Below are 24,345 nucleotides of genomic sequence, written 5' to 3'. Positions count from 1 at the left end.
TCTCTACTAAAAATACAAAAAAACTAGCCGGGCGAGGTGGTGGGCGCCTGTAGTCCCAGCTACTCGGGAGGCTGAGGCAGGAGAATGGCGTAAACCCGGGAGGCGGAGCTTGCAGTGAGCTGAGATCCGGCCACTACACTCCAGCCCGGGCGACAGAGCAAGACTCCGTCTCAAAAAAAAAAAAAAAAAAAAAGCTTTCTGATGGTCTTGTTTAGCATAAAGCTCCTGTTTACCTTCGTAAGGTAACACTTATTATATTTCCTATTTACATGAATGACATGATCCTTTTAGAAAACTTGGAGAAATATATAATAATAGAAAACAGCAAAAGTCCTATATTGGCCATAAATTTCCCTTTTCCTCTTTCTCTAAAATAACACTGTGTTTCTTATTTATGTAACAGCACGTTCTTTTTCTAAACCTTGGAGACATAGAAAAATATACAAGAAAATAAAAGTAACCCATCGGATTGAAATATTGTAAATTGCATATGAAAACAGCATTGCTGCAACGTGAGTCACTAAATAAAGCAGAGAAAAATGCTTTAAAAATATATTCACCACTGGTTTTGAGGAAAAACAACTTTAAGATGAGAGTGGTTGCTAGTTGATGGAAATTTCTGAAGGAGACCTCTTGAACACTTAGATGGCTTGAGAGATGGATGAGCAGGGCAGTGGCTTTTTACGATGTCTTTTCTACACCACTGCCCCCTCCCCCTTTTTTTTCTTAAATTCCCTCTTCTAAGAGGAGAGAAAATGGCGAGAAGAGATATTTTCTTAAGATAACAAGGTAAGAACAAGAGATAGGAGACAGGAGAGGAGAATGAGATGAATGAAGGTATTCACGTATGAAAAAGGGATTGAGAGCCTAGCCTGACACAGCAAAAAGGCAAAGAAAAGGGAGCACAAGGCACAGGCCAATTGATGACAGGGAAGGGAAGTTTCAGCCCCATCCCTGGAACTGCCCCCAGATGGCAGGCGCAACCCGCAGTACCTCGGAGGAGGAGCTGTCAAGGGAGTCTGCCCGGGTGAATGGGACAGGAATTATGGAAGACTGATATCAGAGAACTTCAGGTGCCTTTCAACAGTGAATGGGAAGTGATATGACCAGAGCAGTGTTTTAGGAGGAATCATTGTATCAAAACTGGAGAGGGGAAGGCGGGGATGGATATCTAGATGTCATTGAGAGTCTTTTCAAACTCAAGGGTTCTGTCATTCGAATCCATGTCACATTCTGTGTGTTGACTGTACACAGTTCTCTCAATTGCAACTGATCGCCTTCTTGTGCAAAGAAAACAGCAAAACCAGAGATAAATACATTCCTCAAATTGAACAATGAAGCAGTTTATGTTCCATTTCATGTTCAGTGAAGAACTAACAACTGCTACACTAAACAACATGGATGAATCTCACAAACATAGTGTTGAGAGAAAGAAGCCAGACATGTTACATGATTCCATTCCAATAAAGTTCAAAAACAGGAAAGCTGATTGATGGCATGAGAGGTCAGGACAGTGGGAAAGAGGGCTGGGAAAGACTGGAAGCAGGTGTGAGGAAGGTTTGCAGGGGCTGATGAGGGTGTATTCCCTGATCTGGGGGGTAGCACACGGGTGTGTTTGCTTTGAGGAAATTCCTTGAGAGGTACACTTGTGATTTGTGCACTTCTCAACATTACATTATACTTGAACTTAAAATTTTATTTTAAAAGTAAAATACTGGATCAAGGGCAAAATTTTTAGGGGATTAAGTGTCATTAAGAGTGTGGAAGTGGCCGGGCGCGGTGGCTCAAGCCTGTAATCCCAGCACTTTGGGAGGCCGAGACGGGTGGATCACGAGGTCAGGAGATCGAGACCATCCTGGCTAACACGGTGAAACCCCGTCTCTACTAAAAACTACAAAAAACTAGCCAGGCGAGGTGGCGGCGCCTGTAGTCCCAGCTACTCGGGAGGCTGAGGCAGGAGAATGGCGTGAGCCCAGGAGGTGGAGCTTGCAGTGAGCTGAGATCCGGCCACAGCACTCCAGCTTGGGTGACAGAGCGAGACTCCGTCTCAAAAAAAAAAAAAAAAAAAGTGTGGAAGTTTTGAAAGAATAAATTTCATTTCATACTGATAGCTCCAGAGTAACGTAACTTATGAATATCACAATCAGATATGTCAGTTATACCTCAATAAAGCTGGAAAATAAACTTAAAAAATTAAATGCAGTTAAATTAACTCCAAGGATTATGTTTTGTATATTCTGAGATCTGAAAAAAAATGGAGGTAGAGAAGCAAAAAATCCTAAGAATACCCTTCCCTCCCAATTTTCCTGCTTCACCTCCCCCTCCCCACCCCCCATTTCACATCTCTAGAAGACACTACGGATTATTAGTCCCACTTCTCTGGAGTGCGCAATACATGAATGCCAAATTTACACTTGCGAACAAAATTTCTTGGATAGCCATTTTAAAAGGAATTTTATGTCAATTCTACTTTCTTTAGGCATCTGGTTGCCTCAATGTTAAAGAGTATCAAAAATGCCGCTTTTATTTTTTAATAGTTGCCCCAAATTTGGATGAAAGGGGCTTAGTTGGGGTGGGGGAGATATCACAAATATTTATCTGACATTTTGCATGTCAATTGGTTTCAGAATTATTTAAAACAGTTGAAGTGTGGAAACCACTCAAATGTCCATCAATAGATGAATGAATAAACAATATAAGGTAATCAATGTTAGATGGAGCTGGTTGTGGCTCTAAAAGCTAACCTAATCATTCATTCAACAAACATTTATTGAGCACCAACTATTACATACTGGCAAGATAAATTCCAAGCTGGCTTTCGACTTCTGTCATCAACCTAGGATTTGTGATTTGCTTTCACTCCCCTATTCACATACTTAGGACACAGGGAATAAAAATTATAATCATGAGCCACAGTGAAATCACCATAGGCAAAGAATGATTACCTGAGCGTCTGAATTAAATTCTCCAAAGCTAAAGAGCCTGGACCTTAATTGCAATTCTGCTGCTTTCTCCTCTTCTCTCATACAATTAGCTTTAAGCATTTCTTCTTGCTCCAAAAGAAACTCTATGTTGCTATTTCTATTGCAAAAGAAGAAAGAGACCCTCATCTGAAATTTGTGGTTAGTGAAATAACCATCAGTCAGGAGCTTCAACACTCTAGATCATGTGTCAAAATCCATGAAGTGAGCCAAATACAAGTCGGTATTTGAAGACATTGCCAAAGTACATGCAACTTTTCAAGTTAAAATGAGAAAAATGCATGCACAAATCCTGCTTTTAACTTCCATCAGAAGGCATTTGCTTCCCCTCCTCTACTTTTGTGGTTCCCCTCGAGTTCCCCCAAATAGCAGCAGAGCTGAGGCATCAGGAACCCAGTGTTCTCAAATGTGGCTGATAATCAGAACATCTGGGGAGCCAAGAGGGAAAATATGGACTCCTAACTCCCTCACCTAGAGATTCTGATAAGATCCTCTAGAGATGGAGTCTATAGATCCCCCTTTCCTGCCCACCTGCACCCACCCTGTCCCAGAAAATCTTATTGTGGAGGTGGGTGGAGGGCCACCAGACACTGTGAGGACTGGAAAAGACACAAGGATTAAAAAATCTCACAGATGGTAATGGGAAGCTGTGAGATAATGATTTTCAGGTTCTTACCTTCTGAACAAATTAATTTGTCTTGAAGTTAAATGTAGTTTGACCTATTGTTTAAAAAGATTGCCATCTTCTGGCCCAGAAAACTTTCTGAAAAAAAGATTCTACACATTTTTGCAATGAGTAGATATAAAGATCTATTCTCTGTAATTCAACTCTTTTTCAAGTTTGTAATATTATATATTGTTAGATGAGGAAGGAATTTTGTGAGGGATCAAATCCAGCCACTTTCCCCTGACAGAAATCCTTTCTATATTTGCCCTGATATCTTGACAGGAACTTTATAAAATGATACAATATTTAATCACAAAAATTATTTTTTTGAGAGTCATGGCCAATGAAAATACATTTGTTAGCATTATCATCCACAGCATGATTTGGTAAAGTAAATGATAGCTAGCCAAGAGGGCGAAAACTACACTGGACAAAAGTTAAGGCAGTAGGTACCATTTTAATTCTTTTTAGTCTTTTTTCAAAATATATTTTATTGTTACTAGCTAGGAAAATATATTGACAAGTGAAAGGAAGTAGGGACAAAATTAAAGCCAGTCTATTCTGTGTAAATATGACGTCTACCTTTTGCACTCCACAATGTAAACTGTTAAAAACCCCAGCCTACATTCACAGAGACCACGAGGAAGAGCCACAGGCAGATGAGTTGGACCCAGGCTCTGGTTAGAAATTGCTTAATGGAATAAATCTACTTGTTTATAATGACTTACGTTTTATCCTGTATAACTTTTTCTCTTTTGTTTACCTCTTCAAGATTTTCATCTACATCTTGGGAATATTGAAACAAAGTAAGATTCTGCTCTTCCAGCTCTCTGAGGACTTGAAGTAACTCCTCTGGTTCCTTGAAATAAAGCGCTGGCTCCTAATTCATCAATAATGAAGAATATAGTTTACTTAAAAATGCGCTACCTATGCACATGTGACTTATCTAGAAAATACAGTGGGGTAAAGGAAGGTGTTTCTAAGCATGAGGGAGACGCAGGTAGGGATTTGTATGGGAAACTCGTCTATTTCCAAGTGAGAGCTGGCTCTCAGAAAGAGCACATTTGAAATGTTGTGGGGAGATGAGGGTATTAAAAAAGGGATGGGGAAGAAAAAAGGAAGAAGAGGGTGAGGAAAAAGCAGAAGAGGAGGCAAGTGCAGGAAAAAGGGAAAGGGAGAAGGAATAGAAGATGACAGGAGGCTGACTGAAAGTCATGTTCTCCCCACATTTTAATTATTTTATATTTATATGTGTTACCTTAAACATTTTTTAAAAAAATGAGTTGGGCATTTGCACACCCATGTTCCTCATTATTCACAATAGCCAAGACATGGAAGCAACCTGAATGTCCATCAATGGATGAATGGATTAAGTCCATGTAGTATACACATACAATGGAATATTATTCAGGTTTCAAAAGGAAAGAAATCGGCTGGGTGCGGTGGCTCACGCCTGTAATCCCAGCACTTTGGGAGGCCAAGGCAGGTAGATCATGAGGTCAGGAGTTCAAGACCAGCCTGAGCAAGATGGTGAAACCTCGTCTCTACTAGAAATACAAAAATTAGCCAGTCATGGTGGTGGGTGCCTGTAATCCCAGCTACTCAGGAGGCTGAGGCAGAGAACTGCTTGAACTCAGGAGGCAGAGATTTCAGTGAGCCAAGATCATGCCACTGCACTTCAGCCTGGGCAACAAGAGTGAAACTCCGTCTCAAAAAAAAAAGGAAAGAAATCCTGTCATGTGCTATAACATAGATAAACCTTGGCTACAGTATGCTAAGTAAAAGAAACCGGGCACAAAAAGATGAATACTGAGTGATTCCACTTATATGAGGTATCTAAAATAGTAAAACTCTTAGAAACAGAATGTAGAATGGCAGTTGCCAGGGGCCATGGGAGGGAGAAAAGAGGAATTGTTTAATGAGTATAGAGTTTCTGTTTTGCAGAATTGGAAAGTTCTAGGGATCTGTCGCTTATAGTTGACACTACTGTACTGCACGCTTAAAATGGCTAAAATGGTAAATTTTGTATATGTTTGTTTGTCACAATTTTTTAAAAAGATGACTTGGGTAAGGCGTGTAATATACAACAATGAATGGTATTTGTTGTCCCTTCTGAGTTTCTGTGGTTGCATTTAGGGTGATGTTAGCTCAAAGTCAATCTTGCAGCAATAAAGTGTTGTTTTGTTGAAGGCCTATTTATTTTATGGTTCAGCTACCCAACACATCTCAAGTCCCAATAAAATGCAATCAGAAAGTGGCTATTTTTACAGGAAGATTGTTGATTTTATATATATATATATATATAATATATATCCTAAATCATTACCTTCTTCTAGATACTTATACAATGTCTTATGACAAAGATAAATTACATATCCAATTGGAGAATAGTATCAAAATTATATTTCCTTCTGGAAGGTTTGTGCAATATTTTGAATGAAATATTTTAATTTCAAAAGAATAAATGATCATCAATATTTTTCACCAAACACAATATTTAAACCAGCAAATATAATCTGTTTACCAAATCAAAGTCCATTTCATCATCTAAAAGGAATTCCAAACTGTCTTCCGAGCCGAAACTTTCAGTCAGGCTATAAAAGAAAAAAGAAAAAGAAAATGTCTGATTTGTGAGCCATTTTCTGTCAACAGGTTTGCATTTCTTTCTAAATTGTCTTTGGAATGCAACTGTAACATAATTATTTTCAATAGCAGGTTTAGCCTTTTAGGGAACTGCTGATTGCAGAAATCAATGGATTCCATGAATATACAAAAGAAAATTGGATTCTGTCCCAGACAAAGCTGACATACACAAACAATGGTACCATATGGTACCAATTATTTGAGGTGTATCTATAAAGTAAGGTAACTTTATTTTTAAAGAAACACATGACAGCCTACATTGCCTCATCCCTTTGTCCCTTTGAATGCATTCTTCTTGAGAATCTAAATGTGCTCTACTGCTCAAAGTGAAAGCTGTATCACAGCCTTCTGACTGTCCCAAGTAAGGTAATGCTTCTCTCTTTAAGAGCAGATTTTACTTCTCAAAATATTTTCCAGTTAGGCTGACAAAATGTTGCTTGGGGTGATGGACAATGAGGTACCTCCTTAAAGCATAATCATGTGGCTTGGAAAGTAGCTCTGGAAAAATCCTGTAAGAAAGATCAATGGAAACTGATTGCAATATTAAAGAGGCAGGGATAGGGACAGAGTAAGTTGGCTGTTGGTGTGATCTAGGTCATTAACACTTTCAGATAGAGGGCAGTGGTGATGTCAACGACGAGTAAGTGTATGGGGAGGGAGGAGAATTTAGAGATATATGGAAGAACGAAATAATGGGAACCAAAAATAGAAAGGGGTCTTGGGGCCATAAGAGAAGAGACAAAGATGACTCCAACATTTGTGGTCTGGAGCCTGGAAAAATGGAGGTAGCACTCATAGGAAGGAAAATGGCTTACAGATGGGATAAGGAAAAGATTAATATTTGCTTTGTTCATGTTGAGTTTGAGGGGACAAAATACACACCTGGAGCTGCCTGTTGAGCAGTTGGAGAGAAGGTGTGGGAAAACAGAAAGGCCAGGGACATAGATTAGTTTTAGGGAAACATACCCTGAGAAAGTATTTGATATTACAGTCCACCCTTATCTGCTCTTGGGTTGAGCAGCATCACTTTCTAGTCACTCTCTTCCCACCTCTCTGATACTTTTGTGGTCTTTTGGACTCCTCCTCAGTCTTCTTCCCTTCTTCTTCTACCCATTCTTTTGGGGAGACCTCATCCTTCTCATGGATTCAACCACTGCTAATACACCAATGACTCCCACATCTCTATCTCTTTCTCGAGCTCTAGATTTCAATGTTAAACCTTCAACTGGATGTCAGTACCCACATGGCTGTCCCATAGGGAGCTAAAATAAACATCCAAAATCACAGTCCTTCTCTTTTTCCTCAGGCGGGCCTGCTCCTCTTACTGGATTCCCAATATTATTGGATGGCAAGACCATGCTAGAAATCTGGGAGTTACCTGTAACCACTCTCTTTTCCTGACACTTCCCTCAATCTTTACATAAGCCCTTCAAAGTCTTGTCAATGCCACTTCCCTAATGTCTCTCACGGCCTTTCCTTCTTTGTTCCCGATGCCGTTATCTGGTTTAGGCAGTCCAATCTCTTTCACCTGAATTGCGACAATAGGCTCCTAACTGGCCACTGTATCTCTAGTTTTGTCCTCCACCATTTCATTCTCTAAAATACTGCCACATCCATCTTTCTAAAGTGCAAATAGGATTGGGTCTCTGTCATACTCTTGTTTAAAACATTCAGTGTCTCCCCAGGGTCCTTGGAACAAAGCACAGACTGCTTAGATAGATAGTATCACCACTTTCCTGCTTATGGTGCAGTGCCCACATACTCCCTGAGCCTCTCCCCTGTTTACCCAGAATGATAAACCAGTCATTCTGACAGAACCAAGCTCTGTCATCTCTGTACCAGAAAACACTCCCTCTTCCAGAGCTTGTCCTCACTAACTCCTCCTCCTCTTATAGACTCAGCTTAGAGGCAACCTGTTCTGAAGTACATTCACCAATCCTGCCCTTGCCCTCCCGTGCCCTCACCTCTCCTCTGGGTTAAGAGTCCTACCTTTGCATGCCTGTGGCACTCTGGGCTTATCCTTCTAATAACATTATCACATTGTATTGCAATCAACTTGTCTGTCTTCCTCCCTAAATGGTAAGCCCCTTGAGGGCAGAGATGGTCTTTTATTTATTGTTAGGGCACTCAAGAAATATTTGTTGAATGAATGAATGAGACTAGGAGAGTGGTGAGCTTTCTGAGGGAGCGAATGTGGTGTCTGCATGTTACTGTGTGCATCTAGATGCAGAAAAGGCATTTGGCAGGATTCAACACTCATTTTGATAAGAACTCTCAGGAAAACTGGAACAGAGAGGGATTTTCTTAACTTGATAGAGTATCTACATCTACAAAAATCCTCCAGCTAACATTATACTTAATGGTGAAAAACTGAATCCTTTCAAGACTGGGAACAAGACAAAGATAACTGCTCCATTTACTCTTATTCAACATCGAAAGTTCTACCCATTGCAATAAGGCAAGAAAAAGAGATAAAAGGCATAAAGATCAGAAAGGAAGAAATAAAGCTGTCCTTATGTGCAAATGACATAATGGTCTATGTAGAAAATCCAAAGGAATCTTTAAAAACAAAACTCTTGAACTAATAAGTGAGTTCAGTATGGTCAGGGTATACAATCAATTTTATTTCTCTATATTAGCAATGACTTCATAGACACCAGAATAAAAAGTACAATACCATTTACACTTGTTCAAAAAGAAAAGACAAAAATATTTTGCTATAAATCTAACAAAACATGTATAGGATTTGTAAACTGGGAACTACAGAAGGCTGAAGAAATCAAAGAAGATCTAAACAAATGGAGAGGCAGACTGTGTTTATGGATTGGAAAATGTAGCATAGTAAAGAAATCAGTTCCCCCCAAATTGATATAGAGGGTTGTGTTAGTTTCCTAGGACTGATGTAACAAACAACAGCTTAAAACAACAGTAATTTATTCTCTCACAGTTCTGGAGGCTAGAAGTCAAAAATCAAGGTGTCAACAGGCCATGTTCTCTCTGAGGGCTCTAGGGAAGAATCTATTAATGCCTTTCTCTTAGCTGCTCCTGTTGCCAGCAGTCCTTGGCTTGCAGCCACATCACTTTAATCTCTGTCATCACATGGCATTCTCCCTGTGTCTCTGTGTCTCTTCTCTTGTAAGGACACCAGTCATACTGAATTAAAGGTCTACCCTAATGACTTCATCTTACCTTGATTACATCTGCAAAGGTGTAATAAAAAATATGTTTTTTCCAGATAAGATCATGTACATAGTACCATGGGTTAGGATTTCAACATCTTTGTGGGGGACATAATTCCACCCATAAAAAGATTTAACACAATTCCCATCGTAATTCCAGAAAGATTTTTTGTAGATATAGATAAGATTATTTTAAAATTTATATAAAAAGAATAGCCAACACAGTTTTGAAAAAGAGGAATTACATAAGAAGTCTCCCTGACCTTAAGACTAATAGCTACAGGCCATTTCCTGTTCCCTGTGTTGTGTCTTGGAATCTGGAGCAATGAAGACCTCTGTGCTCTTAGGCAGGTCCTTCCTGTTTTCTCTATTGTTTTGGAATTCTTCTGGACTCAACCCAGACATAAGACACAGATCTTCAGTGGATAAAGAAGACACTGGACTGCAGCAATGACTGAGTTGACTATTGATGGCCTAGGTCACTGTCTGACTTGCAATAGTTTCAACATGTTCTGATGATTGGTTGTTAGTCAGAATGAAAATAAGGCCCTTTGATAACAACACAGAAATTAAAACTAGTGACATACACCTGGGAGATAACTGTCCTGTAACAAGACTGTTGCCATTTAACTATAAGTTTTCTTATCCTGTCACTTCTTGTGGGATTAAGAAAATTATGTTCCAAATAAATGATGTTGCTATACTATCAGAGATCAGTTACAGATCAGTGCTGCATACTACCTATAATTTCTAGTGGTTTGCTTTGTAAAGAGGCTTAAATTCCCATCTGTGATGCATTTTGGAATGAGTGGATTTGATGTCAACACCTTGAAAGATATCACTCAAAACACAGAAGAACAAGAGTCATCAGCTCCCACACAAAGTGAAACATGTGAACCTAATTTTAGCAGTGTTAATTAGGAGCAACTATTCACGAGTCATTGCATCAATACTGCCTGTGTTATAACATCCTCTGCTCCCTAAGGCATGGGAGCAAGTGGTACATACTTGTCTGGGAACCAGTTCCATTAATACTATGGTTGTGTCTGTCCAAAGATAAGTAGCAGTATGTTACCAGTTTCACTACCTTTGGATTTTGGATAACATATCTATACTGTGATATGTACACCTTTTAATGAGTTAATTTTAAGTGTAATTGCCACTCTAACTTTGTATGTGAAATCAAGGTCACACATAATAAACCTTGCCTATACTAAATAATAAAAATAAAAAAGTAATAGCTACAGTAGTCAAGATCATGTGGCAGGACAGTCACATAGATCAATGGAACAGAATAGAGAATCCAGAAATAGGCCCCAATAAATATGCCTACATGATTTTTGACAAAAGTGCAAAAGCAATTCAATGAAAGAAGCCCTTTCAACAAATGGTGCAGGAGCAATTGAGATACACAGGCAAAAAAACACCATCACCACAATCTAAACCTCACACCTTATACAAAAATTAACTCAAAATGGAAAATGGCTCACAAACTTACGTGTAAAACTATAAAACACTTAAGAAAAAAATCTTTGAGTCTAAGGCTAGGGAAAATGTTTTAGAATTGACACCAAAAGCATGAACTATAAAAGAAAAAATTCATAACTCAAAATTCATCAAAATTGAAACTTTCACTCTACAAAAGACCCTATTAAGAGGATAAAAAGACAATCTACACACTCAGAGAAATTCTTTGCAAACCACATATCCCCAAAGGACTAATATCTAATTATATACAGAATTTTCAAAATCCAACAGTTTTTTTAAAAAGGCAATTCAGTCAGAAAATGAGCAAAAGATATGAATAGGTATTTCATCAGAGGATATAAAGATGCAAACAAGCACATGACAAGATGCACACCACCATTAGCTACTAGGAAAATCAAATTAATACCTAACAGAATAGTTAAAATAAAAGACAGTGCAAACACCAAATGCTGTTGAGGATATGAGGAAACTGGACCCCACAAACAATGCTGGTGGGAATGTCAAGTGATATAGTCACTCTGAGAAACAATTCATCAATTTCTTTAAAAACTGAACATGTGGCCGGGTGTGGTGGCTCACCCCTGTAATCCCAGCACTTTGGAGGCCGAGACGGGTGGATCACCTGAGGTCAGAAGTTCGAGACTGGCCTGACCAACATGGTGAAACCCCGTCTCTACTAAAAATAACAAAAATTAGCTGGGCGTGGTGGCAGGCGCCTGTCATCCCAGTCAGACAGCCAAGACAGGAGGATCGCTTGAACCTGGGAGGTGGAGGTTGCAGTGAGCGGAGATTGTGCCATTGCACTTCAGCCTGGTCTACAGAGCAAGACTCCATCTCAAAAGGAAACAAAAACAAAAACAAAAAATACTGAACACGCATCTACCACCCAACCAGGCATTACATTCTAATTATTCCAGAGAAGTGAAAATTATGTTCACACAAAAGGTTGAACAAAGATATTTCTAGCAACTTTATTCATTATATCCCCAAACTCAAAATAATCCAGATGGTCTCCAATGAGCAAATAGTTAAACTGCAGCACATCCATACCATAGTATACTACTCAACAATAAAAAGGAACCAACTACTGATAGACCAAACAACTTAAGTGGATCTCCAGAGAATTATGCTTAGTAAAATAACCCAATCCCAAAAGATTACATACCGTAGATTTCCATTTATAGAACATTCTTGGAATAACACCATCATAGAAATGGAGAACACATTGGTGGTTTCCAGGGGTTAAGGGGAGGTGGGAGAGGGAAGTGGATGTGACTATAAAAGGGCAACATGAAGAACCCTGCGTTGATGTTCTGTATTTGATGGCATCCATGGCAATATCCTGGTTATGGTATTGTGCTACAGTTTTGCAAGACGATACCATTGGAGGAAACTGGGTAAAGGGTATATGGAGTCTCTGTACCATTTCTTACAATTGCATGTGAATCTAAAACGATCTCAAAATGAATATTTAGTTACAAAAAATAGTGATTGCCAAGTGCCACAGAAGCGGATGTCCAGAATTCAGAGCGTGGCTAGAATTCACAGCAAAATGTTTCTGTTTTCCTCAGAGATTGTCGTGATAGTGTGACTGGCCCAGATCCCTTCCTCTGGGCTGGTGTACCCAACCCAGGCATCAACATATTTTCTTAAAGAAGCTGTCTTGGGGTAGAAAGGGTTGAAAACGAGTGACTTCTGAAATAATGTGTACAAATGAGCGAACAATTAAGTGAGGGGGGAAAACAACAACAACAAAATACTTTATGATCCTAATTGTGGCCATTTTGAATCACATGGTGAAACTGCAAACACACAGGCTAGCAGAATAGCTTAATAAAAAATAGGGCAGTGGATTCTGAGAAGCAAAGACCCAAGATGCAAGGGGGCAGATAGTTTCTGCAAATAATAGCTGTAGATACTTAACAACGAATGGAGAGAGGCCTGTGAGATCTCAGGAGTGCACAGAAATGGCACCACTGCCTCCAGGATCTCTTACAACAGTTATGGATACATGACATAGATGTTGAGAAAAGGCTAAAAGTTATTTGCTGAAGACCATTCCCAGTTTCCAAGGGAGTTAGTCAAGTATATACTGTACTTTGATTCCATTTTCTCTGAGGTGTGAGTCAGGCTTCTGCTCGGCTTTCCTGTTCAAAATGTCCAGGTGAGTCCGTGCCGTTGGTGATGGTGGAGTGAAGAGAAATAACATGGAATTAGAAATAAGCCCGTGCGCTTAGGGCAAAGCATTCACTTTTCTGCACAGATATGCCCATTACTTCTTTTTTAAAAATATTATTTTATTATTGGAATAATTGCATAGAAATTGGAGGTCTTTTATTCTATTGAAACTGAGTTGCACGCATAAGAATAAAATGAAAGGCACACACTCTTCTAAATGCCTCAGGGAAAGATCACATTTTTGGCTTTTCCCTCCAATACTGTCTATAACTATATATCACTCGCCCCATTATAGTGTGTAGCTCAGGAGTGCAGAACTATGTACTATTTGTGTTTGTGTACATGGGGTCTTGAAGAGCACCTGAAATATTTATGTCTCCAATAAATACATGGTGAGTAAAGAAAGGAAGGGGAAAAAATGGATGAAGAAGAACCAACCAGATGGGTTCCATCACCATCTTAAATTATTGTTTCAGCTTTTTTTTTTTCTTTCTTTTGAGATGGAGTTTTGCTCTTGCTGCCCAGGCTGGAGTGCAATGGTGCGATCTTGGCTCATTGCAACCTCTGTCTCCCAGGTTCAAGCGATTCTCCTGCCTCAGCCTCCCGAGTAGCTGGGATTAGAGGTGCCCGCCACAATGCCCAGCAAATTTTTGTATTTTTAGTAGAGATGGGGTTTCACCATGGTGGCCAGGCTGATCTCGAACTCCTGACCTCAGGAGATACACCCACCTCAGCATCCCAAAGTGCTGGGATTACAGGCATGAGCCCCCGTGCCGGGCCTATCTCAGCTTTTAAGCTGGTATCCTAACATGTACTACTAAAAAGTATTGTTAAGAGGTGTTATTTAAACTGAGAAACTTCTATATTCAAAATTTCAAAGAGAAGAGAATATTGACACCACCTCCCACTCCCTCTACCCCACCCCTGCCCCCACACCCTACTCCAGATCCTCCAACAGGCAAAAGAATATGTCTTAAAGTGAGCCAAAGTGGCCTCACAGCCCAAAAGAATTTACTTTTCAATCAGCTGGCCAGATGCACAACGCTTCAGGCTCATACCAGGGTCATTTCTGGGCAGGCAACTTGTATTCCTGACCTTTATCCCACCACTAAATACATTCCAAGGTTGATAGTAGGATACAGGAGAAAAGGAGTCCCCAGGAGTCAGCCTGTACTGGGGGCTGCAAACTCAGATGGATACAGGGCAGGGCAGGTAAAGGAGTGGAGTGGACCCAATAAAGACAAAGCAACTGGAGAGATCAGACCCCTCCTACGGGAACGCTCCCAACTTGATCCCAGACATCAAATCTTGTGGTTTTCAAGAGAAGATAGAAATACAGGTTTTTTTTCATGAGATATGCTTATTTTTACTTTATTTATTTATTATTATTTTTTTGAGACAGGGTCTCACTCTGTCACCCAGGCTGGAGTGCAGTGCACCATCACTGCTCACCGTGGCCTCGACTTGCTGGACTCAAGTGATTCTCCCACCTCAGCCTCCCAAGCAGCTGGGACTATAGGCGTGCACCACCACACCCAGGGAATTTTTGTATTTTTGGCAGATATGGGGTTTTGCCATGCTGCCCAGGCTGGTCTTGAACTCCTGGGCTCAAGTGATCCACTGCCTCAGCCTCCCAAAGTGCCGGGATTAAAGGTGTGAGCCACCATGCCTGGCCTACATGTGCTGATTTTTAAACATTGGCCACCAAGCCAAACAACACCAAAACACTGGGGCCAGATAGCGTAGCCCAGTGGGGCCAAATCTCTGGTCTGAGTTTGTGATGCAGAGCGGGGGAAGGAGGGTCATTCCACCAGGGAGGGATGGTGATGGTGAAACTTCTTGAAGTTGATGGTGGATAGGTTAGAGCTACCTCTGCTCTAAATTAATCCTTTTCCCAAGGGTTAATTCTCTGACTCACTGGCCAAAGGCAGTCACCTGGTTGCAAATGGCCTGGTTTTCCGGGCCCTGGGAGTGGGCCTGTCAACCGTAGAAGGCAGGCCTGTGCCAGAGAAACAAGGCGCCTCAGCTTGAAAGGACTTCAGGACAGGTGCTGGTCAGCCAGGGGATGTTTCAGGGACCCTCTTCCTCTGATTCTCTGCCTATTCTATCCACTCGTGCACCTCTCGGCATTTTGTGATAACATGAGAGAGAGAACCAGAGCCCCTGGCTGCTAGGACTGAGGGTGGGGTGGACACAGCCCTCCATTTTCCAGGCTGGCTTGTAGTCCTGTCTCCACTTTGAAATGGACATTCTCAGGTTTTACTTTCATGAGTCCCAAATCTACTTTTACCTTGGCTGTCTCTTCCCTGAGAAGCATCTTCTGAAAGGATGGCTGTCCCCCAGGACTCCTCAAGAATGCCTTCCTTTTTACTCGAATGTACTGATAATTCTAGAAATGGAAAATGAAAAGGAGAGAGAAAAAGAAAGATGGGGGGAAGAAAACACTGCTGAGAAAGAGAGTTTTGTCTCAGGCTGAAGATAGAGTTATTGTCAAAACTTCCAGGGACAGAAATATAAGTTGGAGACATCATCAACCAGCAAACATAATATGCAGATGGTAATATGCAAATATAATATGCAGATGGTAATATACAAACTTAATATGCAGATAGTAAGGGCTGGTCTCTGGGATAGGAGAAGGTGTGAGAACTGACCAGTAGGGCGCTAGGACATCTCCATTTTCAACATCCGTCTGTCGTAACTCCTAAAATCCCAAATGTTAGCTATTCAAGCCTCTGGACTGACAGACTTAACTAGTTTCTGAACATTCTCTATTTAGATGATGAACCCAGAAGAACTGAATCTTTTTTTTTTTTTGAGACAGGGTCTTGTTCTTTTACCCAGGCTGGAGTTCAGTGGCACCATCACAGCTCACTGCAGCCTTGACCTCCTGGGATCAATCCATCCTCCCACCTCAGCCTCCTGAGTAGCTGGGACTATAGGTATACACCAGTATGCCTGGCTAATTTTTGTATTTTTTTTTTAGAGATGGGGTTTCACCATGTTGCCCAGGCTGGTCTCCAACTCCTGGGCTCAAGTACTCCGCCTACCTTAGCCTCCCAAATTGTTGGAATTACAGGAGTGAGCCACCGCACCTGGCCCAAGAAGGACTAAATCTTAAATTGCTAAATGCAAATACTTCTTGGGTTTTTTTTACCCACTTGCTTTCTCTCTTGTGCAACACTATTTAGCTTTAACCAAATGTTATCATGTGCTGAACACTTTACACATATGACCTAATTTAATCACACTCGGCACAGTGAGAGATGCAGGGAACCAAGCAGGGAAACCATTAGTGATGTGTTGGTAAATGTTTAACAACCAACTCTCTAGAAAGCAAATGCCCCCTGATTTGTAGTTCGCCAATTTCTGGGGTGTGAATGTTCCTATCCTGGAGTAGTGGCGTCAGTTCTCAGCTGGGCTGCCCCTGGCTCCCATCCCTGTACTGCATCCTGGAAACTCTCTCCAGGTAGTAAGCTGAGGCAATCCTGGGGCTCACCTCCCTGGTTTCCCCTCTCCAAGGGATCAGTCTACTTTGCTGTTTGATGTCCAATGTCTGAAAATTCAAGCCTCTGGGCTGACAGACTTAACTAGTTTCTGAACATTCTCTATTTAGATGATGAACCCAGAAGAACTGAATCTTTTTTTTTTTTTTTTTTTGAGACAGGGTCTTGTTCTCATATATTTGTCCAGTTTTTCAGGCAAGAGAATAAGTCTGGTCCTGTTAGTTGAAAGTGCAAATCATCCCCTTGATTTGTGACCCCACTTTCACTTATTACATTTTTTTTTTTTTTTTTGAGTCAGGGTCTCTGTCTTTTGCCCAGGCTGGAGTGCAGGGGCATCATCATGGCTCACTGCAACATCCTCCTCCTGGGCTCAAGCAATCCACCCACCTCAACCTCCCTAGTGGAAGAACTACAATTGTGTGCCACCATGTTCAGCTAATTTTTAAGTTTTTTGTAGAGACGAGGTCTCACTAGGTTGCCCAAGCTGGTCTCAAACTCCTGGCTCAAGCAATCCTCCTTCCTTAGCCTCCCAAAATGCTGGGATTACAGGTGTGAGCCACTGCACCTGGCTTAAATTCTTATAAATACGTAATGGGGCCCTTCTCTGATCCGTTGAGCTGACCTAATGCCAGTACATGACTGTTTCAATTCCTGAGATTCCATGATAATATATTATACACAGTTTTAAAGGATTTGTAATCTTCCTCCCATTACCTTCCTAATTCAAAAGTATTTGCTTATCTTTCTAGATGAACCTTCGGATCATTGTGCAAAGCTCTCCCCACCCAAGACCCAATTCCCTGTCACATTTTTGGTAACATTTTACTTAAAATTCCATAAAATTATACATTAGTTTTAGACAATTTGGCAACTTTACATATCAATCTTTCTATCTAAAACATGACATAGTTACATAGTTTTCTATTTCTCAAACCTCCAGGTCACACACATTGAGGTTATTGTTGTTTTCTTAGATTTAATTTCCTTATATATTTTCCTTCCTTCCCTCCTTCCTTCCTTCCTTCCTTCCGTCCTTCCTTCCTTCCTCCCTCCCTCCCTCCCTCTCTCTTTCTTTCTTCTTTCTCTTTTCCTCCCTCCCTCCCTTCCTGCCTTCCTTCCTTCTTTTCTGAGACAGGCTGTTTTCTTAGATTTAATTTCCTTGTTTTCTTTCTCTTTCTTTCTTTCTTTCCTTGTTTTTTTCTTTCTTTCCTTCTTTTTCTTTTCCTTTCTTCCTCCCTTCCTTCCTCTCTCCCTTCCTTCCTCCCTCCCTCCCTTCCTTCCTTCCTTCCTCTTCCTGCCTGCCTGCCTGCCTTCTTTTTTGAGACAGCTTGTTTTCTTAGATTTAATTTCCTTCTTTTCTTTTCTTTCTCTCCTCTCCTCTCCTCCTCCTCTACTTTCTTTCTCCTTTCCTTTCCTTCCTTTCTTTTTTGAGACAGTCTCACTTCTATCACCCAGGGTGGAGTGCAGTGGCATACTCATGACTTACTGCAACCTCGACTTCCTGGGTTCAGGTGATCCTCCCATCTCAGCCTCCTGAGTACCTGGGAGGTGCGTGTCACCATGCCCAGATAATATTTTGCTTTTTGTAGAGAAGGGGTTTTGCATGTTGTCCAGGCTGGTCCCAAACTAAGTTATCTGACTGCCTTGGCCTCTCAGAATGCTGGGATTACAGACATGAGCCACCATGTCCCACCTTCTTGTGTATTTTCTAATTAATAACATTAGTTTACTTAGGTTAATAAAACATAAATGACGGCCGAGGTGGGCAGATTACAAGGTCAAGAGATTGAGACCAGCCTGGTCAACATGGTGAAACCCCATCTCTACTAAAAATACAAAAATTAGCTGGGCACGCACCTGTAGTCCCAGCTACTCAGGAGGCTGAGGCAGGAGAATCGCTTGAACCTGGGAGGCAGAGGTTGCAGTGAGCCGAGATCGCTCCATTGCACTCCAGTTCTGGGTGACAGAGCAAGACTCTGTCTCAAAAAAAAAAAGAAAAAACCACATAAATGACTTTGTGTCTGTTTACAGAATCTTTTAATAAAATCAAATAGCCTCTCAGGGTTTTAGAGGGGATTTCTAGGTATGCTACCATATCAGTTGAAAATAACATATTCTATCTTTCCCCCATGCATATATTTTTATTGCTTTATGCTACACTCCAAATCTCATGTTGGAATTTAGTCCCCAGCGTCAGAAGTGGGGCTTAGTGAAAGATGCTCAGGTCATGGGGGTAGACCCCTTGTGAATGGCTTGGTGCAATCCTGATAGCAATGAGTGAGTTCTCACTCTCTTAGTTCCCACAAGAGCTCCTTGTTGAAAAGAGCCTGGCACCTGCTTCCCCTCACCATTGCTTCTCCTTGCACCATGTGGTCTCTGTACACGTTTCCCTTCTGCCATGAGTGGAAGCAGCCTGATGTAATAATTAAATAAATGCTGAAATAAATGCTGGTACCACACTTCTTGTACAGCCAGAAGAACTGTGAGCCAAATAAACTGCTTTTCTTCATAAATTGCCCAGCCTTAACTGTTCCTCTATAGCAACACAAATGGACAAAGGCACTTTATATTTGAAATTAGCCCAAGTTTCCAAATTAATGATACACAATAACAGATATAGTGAAAATCTTTGTTTAGGTTCTGTTTTTTAAAAAATCTATTTAGATAAATAAAAAACATTGAAGCAGATGATTTTGGAGTTAGGAATATTTACTTCATGGAAGTCAAGAATAAGTAACTTACTTGCTAATATTTTTGGAAGGATGATATTTGCTTTACTTTTTGATGCCTGTGCTCTTTTTAGTGCTTGCTGGATTTGCCAATGTTTTGGAGACAATTGCAGCAGAAAAAAACCATATTTCATGTACTCCTTGAGGAGGAATTCTGTTTTTGCTATTTCACTATTCAAAAGAAACAAAGATATGATTAGGTATATCTGTGTGAAAGCATGTTCATTAAAAAAAAATTACAAAATTTTTGCTCTTGATTGTGTACTGAATTAATAATTTAATTATCAAAAAGGATAAATATGGCCATAAAAATATGGGCTTCAGTGAACTATGAAATGAGATGAAATAAAACTTTAGGAATGCTGTTTAAATAAAACATGTCCCAGGATATGCACACATTTAGAATAGACATGATAGTTTTACTCGACTTATTTATTATTTCTGTGGTAAACACTGTATTACATTTTAGACATAGGGAGAAATGAGAAGGTAGCAAAAGGGCCGGGCACGGTGGCTCACGCCTGTAATCCCAGCACTTTGAGAAGCCAGGGCAGGTAGATCACCTGAGGTCAGGAGTTTGAGACCAGCCTGGCCAACATGGCGAAACGCTGTCTCTATTAAAAATACAAAAAGTTACCCAGGTGTTGTGGCAGGCGCCTGTAATCCCAGCTACTTGGGAGGCTGAGGCAGGAGAATTGCTTGAACCTGGAAGGCGGAGGTTGCAGTGAGCCGAGATCGCACCATTGCACTCCAGCCTGGGCAACAAGAGCCAAACTCCGTCAAAAAAAAAAAAAAAAAAAAAAAAAAGTAGCAAAAGATGGTACATTTGTAAGGAGAAGAAAGAAACTAACACTTAATGAGAACCTACTACTGTAGACAGGACACACTACAGACATATGCTTAACCTCAGGACAGCACCTTAAAATAGGTACTATTATTCTTATCTTGGAAAGGAGATGTAAATGATAGAGCCAGTACTCAAACATAGGTCCGTCCGACTCAGATACCCAAGCTCCTGCCAATACTGAGTGACTTGGACCAAAAGCTTTTGCCCAGCTTCACATTGCATTACAATAATTACATTACAAAGTGGACAGAGAGGGATGTTAAAGTAGCAAAAGAAGGCCCACTTGAAAGGGAGCTTCCAAACCTTTATCTTTCAGAGCCTTCGTTATTCAGACCCTCACCAATACTCTTATCAATAGTACTTTATCAGTATTTTCAGCTTTAATATTTCTATCTGTCAGAGGCTTCCTTCAGCCCTGGTGCGAGAGTGATATTCAAGGGTCAGTAAATGGCTGCCTCACATATCACCAACTGGAAGATTGATGGGATCCCTTCCTTCTATCATTGCCTCTGTTTTAGATTGAAATCCTCCCAGATACGTTACAAAGAAACATGGGGTGACAATTGGCCGGAACGATACAGCTTCCAAGCAAAAGCTTCAGAAGATGCCCCCTTCCCTTTCCAGCCCTACCTGTAGAGGAGGCCTCCTGGGGCCATCTCGAGCCATAAAGAGAGTAGAGAACCTGCTGCCCTTGCTCCACTACAGGCTTGTTTTTCATGATCTCCTGCACCTTTCTAGGATGATGTGACACATAAACAATCAAAAGTTATCTTCGGCAAGGCCGTTTGGAGGGCTTAACTCAGTGGCTAGTGTGCACAAATGCAGTACTTTGCACTAAAATAGAGGCTGCTACTTTAGCTCTAGAAATATTCTATAAATGGGGGCCGGGCGCGGTGGCTCAAGCCTGTAATCCCAGCACTTTGGGAGGCCGAGACGGGCGCATCACGAGGTCAGGAGATCGAGGCCATCCTGGCTAACACGGTGAAACCCCGTCTCTACTAAAAAAATACAAAAAAACTAGCCGGGCCATGTGGCGGGCACCTGTAGTCCCAGCTACTCGGGAGGCTGAGGCAGGAGAATGGCGTAAACCCGGGAGGCGGAGCTTGCAGTGAGCTGAGATCCGGCCACTGCACTCCAGCCAGGGCAACAGAGCGAGACTCCGTCTCAAAAAAAAAAAAAAAAGAAAAAAGAAAAAAGAAATATTCTATAAATGGATATAATCTTCTAATTGCATTAGGGGGTGAAAGAGAGAAGGAAATGCTCCATCTTGGAGCAGCTTCAGTTTTAGGCTCCTAAAATAGAAGAGCCTGCTGCAGCCAGAATGTGAAACACACATTCTGTTAGTGCAGTTGGTTTCTGAGAAATCAGTTCTGCTTCATTTCAGACTAGCTTGTCTGAAGGATGTAAGAAGCCTAGGACCTAGTTCTAGAGGGGAGGTAAGCATCAAGTTCTCAACAAGGAAAAGTAAGTTTTAGCACTGACCTGATACCAACACTACAGCGTCTGTTGAATCATGAAATTAGTGTCCAAAAATGATGACAGAAGGAAGCTTCTTTAGCTACTTAAAATTAGTTAGGCTGGGCACAGTGGCTCATGCCTGTAATCCCAGCACTTTGGGAGGCCGAGGTGGGTGGATCATCTGAGGTCAGGAGTTCGAGACCAGCCTGGCGAACATGGTGAAACCCCGTTTCTACCAAAAATACAAAAAATTAACCAAGCGTGGTGGTGTGCACCTGTAATCCCAGCTACTTGAGAGGCTGACGCAGGAGAATCACTTGAACCTAGGAGGTGGAGGTTTCAGTGAGCCGAGATCATGCCATTGCACTCTAGCTTGGGCAACAAAGGCGAAACTCCCTCTCAAAAAAAAAAAAAAAAAAAAAAAAATTAGTTCAAGTGAGTTCCCTTGACCATGGAAGGAAACATCCAAGTTTGAAAAGGGGTGGCAGATGGTACAATTTTACTCAACTCCTGCTCCAATACTTTTTTCTCTTTATAGATCTTAGCTTTTTAATTTTTATTTATTTTTACTAGGGATGGGGTCCTGCTGTGTTGCTCAGACTTCACTTGAACTCCTGGGCTCAAGCAGTCCTCCCGCTTCAACTTCCAAAGGAGCTGAGAGGTGAGCAGTGTGCCCAGCAGATCTTAGTTTTTAATAACAATACTAGTTTCTACTATGTAAGCATAAATAGAAAAAATACTGCCCATGATGATTGTAAGATAATTGTAGAATGAGTCCCAATTTCAGAGATGTTAAAATGTGGGGGAAAAAATGTCTCAGAATGAATGAAAAAGTGCAACCAGACTAAACTAAAAATATAAAAAGAAAAAAATGAATGAATGAAGAAGAGCACTTAGACAATAATTTATTGTTTATTCCTAATTGTTTTGCTTCAACTAATTTCTTTGTTTCTGTATCTACAAGTTAGAGAGACTTTCCAGCCAGAAGCCACATACTGTCCTGATACCCAGGCAGGAACAAAGCTTGATGGACAAGTTACTTATTTTTAAAAATTCGTTCATACTTATGACATCATCAGCTGATAAGGATGATCAGGATTATTAGGTCTTACCTGGCATAAACAGGTTTTAATGGGTTGTGGAAATTTGGCCACGAGAAGATTGTACCCACCCTCACCTTTTCACTGCTTGTACCTCCATGCTTGCTTTCTTCAGCTCTGCTGTCATTTGGAGTTTGTTTATCGTTTCCTGTGCTGCCCTGAAAAGCAATGAAGATCTGTTAATTCACTTCTTAGAAACAAACAAACAAACAAACAAAAGAGATGGGAGGGGTTTGGCCAGAGTGATGAAACTAACAATTTAAGAGCGTCTACAGATCTCTGGTCATTTTCTCGAAGGAACTCTTCAAAGGCCAGTGCATCATCTTGGAGCTTTTTCTCTGCTTTTTTGAGTTGCCGTTCCCTCATTGCTATGTCTTTTTCAAACTTTTTGATTGTGTTTCTTTTGGTTGTCAAAGCATACTAGGGGCATTGAAGACAGAGGTGTAAAAACATGATTCCACATTTTTAGTAATTTCAACAGTCTTATACACAGCAAGTGAACATTTGTATTAGAAATAATAGTATGGCTAAATCTTGGAGCAATGGACTTTATTTCTTGAAGGAGTTTTATTTTCGGGAATTATTAGAGGGGAGACTAATTTCCCTCTCTTACTTTTATGAAGAGGGTCAGTGTTGTTCCAAAAGGGCTCTGCCCTAGAAATAAAAAAATAGCTGCATATTCCTCCAAAGAGCAAATGCGTCTGGTATTACCTACAGTGTATTACCCTCCAGTACTTTCTGGGAATTGGGAAACTGGGCTGTCTGCAGTCACAAAAGCTACCAGCTTCTCTGCCAATGGGAAGACCATGGGAGAAAGCAGTTTCAACTCTGCCATGCCAGTGGTGCATTCCTGGGAGCCAGCCCAAGGGTACCACATCTAACTGTAATCAAAAAGGCCTATTTAGATCCCCAAACACAACTTTGACATCTGCCTGCTATTTCCTTCTATTTTTTTAGTACAGAATATAAGAATCCACGTGGTGATTTTTGTTTTGTTTTGTTTTTGAGACAAGGTCTCGCTCTGTCACCCAGGCTGGAGTGCAGTGGGGTGATCTTGGCTCACTGCAGCCTTGACCATCCAGGCTCAAGCAAACTTCCCACCTCAGCCTCTCAAGTAACTGGAACTATATAGGTGCACACCACCATGCCTGGCTAATTTTTGTATTTTAGTAGAGATGGTTTTTGCCATGTCAGCCAGGCTGGTCTCAAACTCCTGAGCTCAAGCAATCCGCCTGCCTTGGCCTCCCAAAGTGCTGGGATTACAGGTGTGAACCACCACACCCAGACCCATTTAGGTTTTTAATGCCATACAGGAAACAAAAAAAAATCATAAATAAGGCCACATACATTATAATATAAATGAATTTAAAATATGGAAATGAGATGATTTTAAAGCGATAACAACCATGGTATGTAATGTGATATCTAAAGAGGGTCCCAACTCTGCTATGAATAAAAAAATAAAGATGCCATGAAGCCACTTCAGGTTTTGAAAACTAACAAGTTACCCAGAGTTAGCCAAATTGATATCTAAAGAGGGTTTTTGGGGTGACGTTGTTTTAAAAGATG

The 24,345-nt window shown here is 40.9% G+C and overlaps 1 protein-coding gene across 2 annotated transcripts in view; it reads right to left on the bottom strand.

The window, feature by feature from the left end:
• CCDC38 (coiled-coil domain containing 38) overlaps positions 1-24,345 on the bottom strand; it is a 66,152-nt gene that overhangs the window by 7,252 nt on the left and 34,555 nt on the right. For both annotated transcript variants that reach the window (XM_033220984.1, XM_033220985.1), the window contains exons 6-13: positions 23,033-23,196; positions 22,854-22,934; positions 19,385-19,542; positions 15,427-15,525; positions 13,057-13,105; positions 6,173-6,242; positions 4,377-4,528; positions 2,946-3,081 (exon numbers count right to left, since the gene is read on the bottom strand). In XM_033220984.1, coding sequence (XP_033076875.1) covers positions 2,946-3,081; positions 4,377-4,528; positions 6,173-6,242; positions 13,057-13,105; positions 15,427-15,525; positions 19,385-19,542; positions 22,854-22,934; positions 23,033-23,196 — 909 coding nt within the window. The remainder of the gene's footprint in view (positions 1-2,945; positions 3,082-4,376; positions 4,529-6,172; positions 6,243-13,056; positions 13,106-15,426; positions 15,526-19,384; positions 19,543-22,853; positions 22,935-23,032; positions 23,197-24,345) is intronic.

Source organism: Trachypithecus francoisi, unplaced genomic scaffold, assembly GCF_009764315.1.
Source record: "Trachypithecus francoisi isolate TF-2019V2 unplaced genomic scaffold, Tfra_2.0 Lachesis_group11, whole genome shotgun sequence".
Lineage (NCBI taxonomy): Eukaryota > Metazoa > Chordata > Mammalia > Primates > Cercopithecidae > Trachypithecus > Trachypithecus francoisi.
The sequence above is the reverse complement of the archived record's forward strand: the minus strand, read 5'-3'. Positions and strand labels throughout refer to the sequence as shown.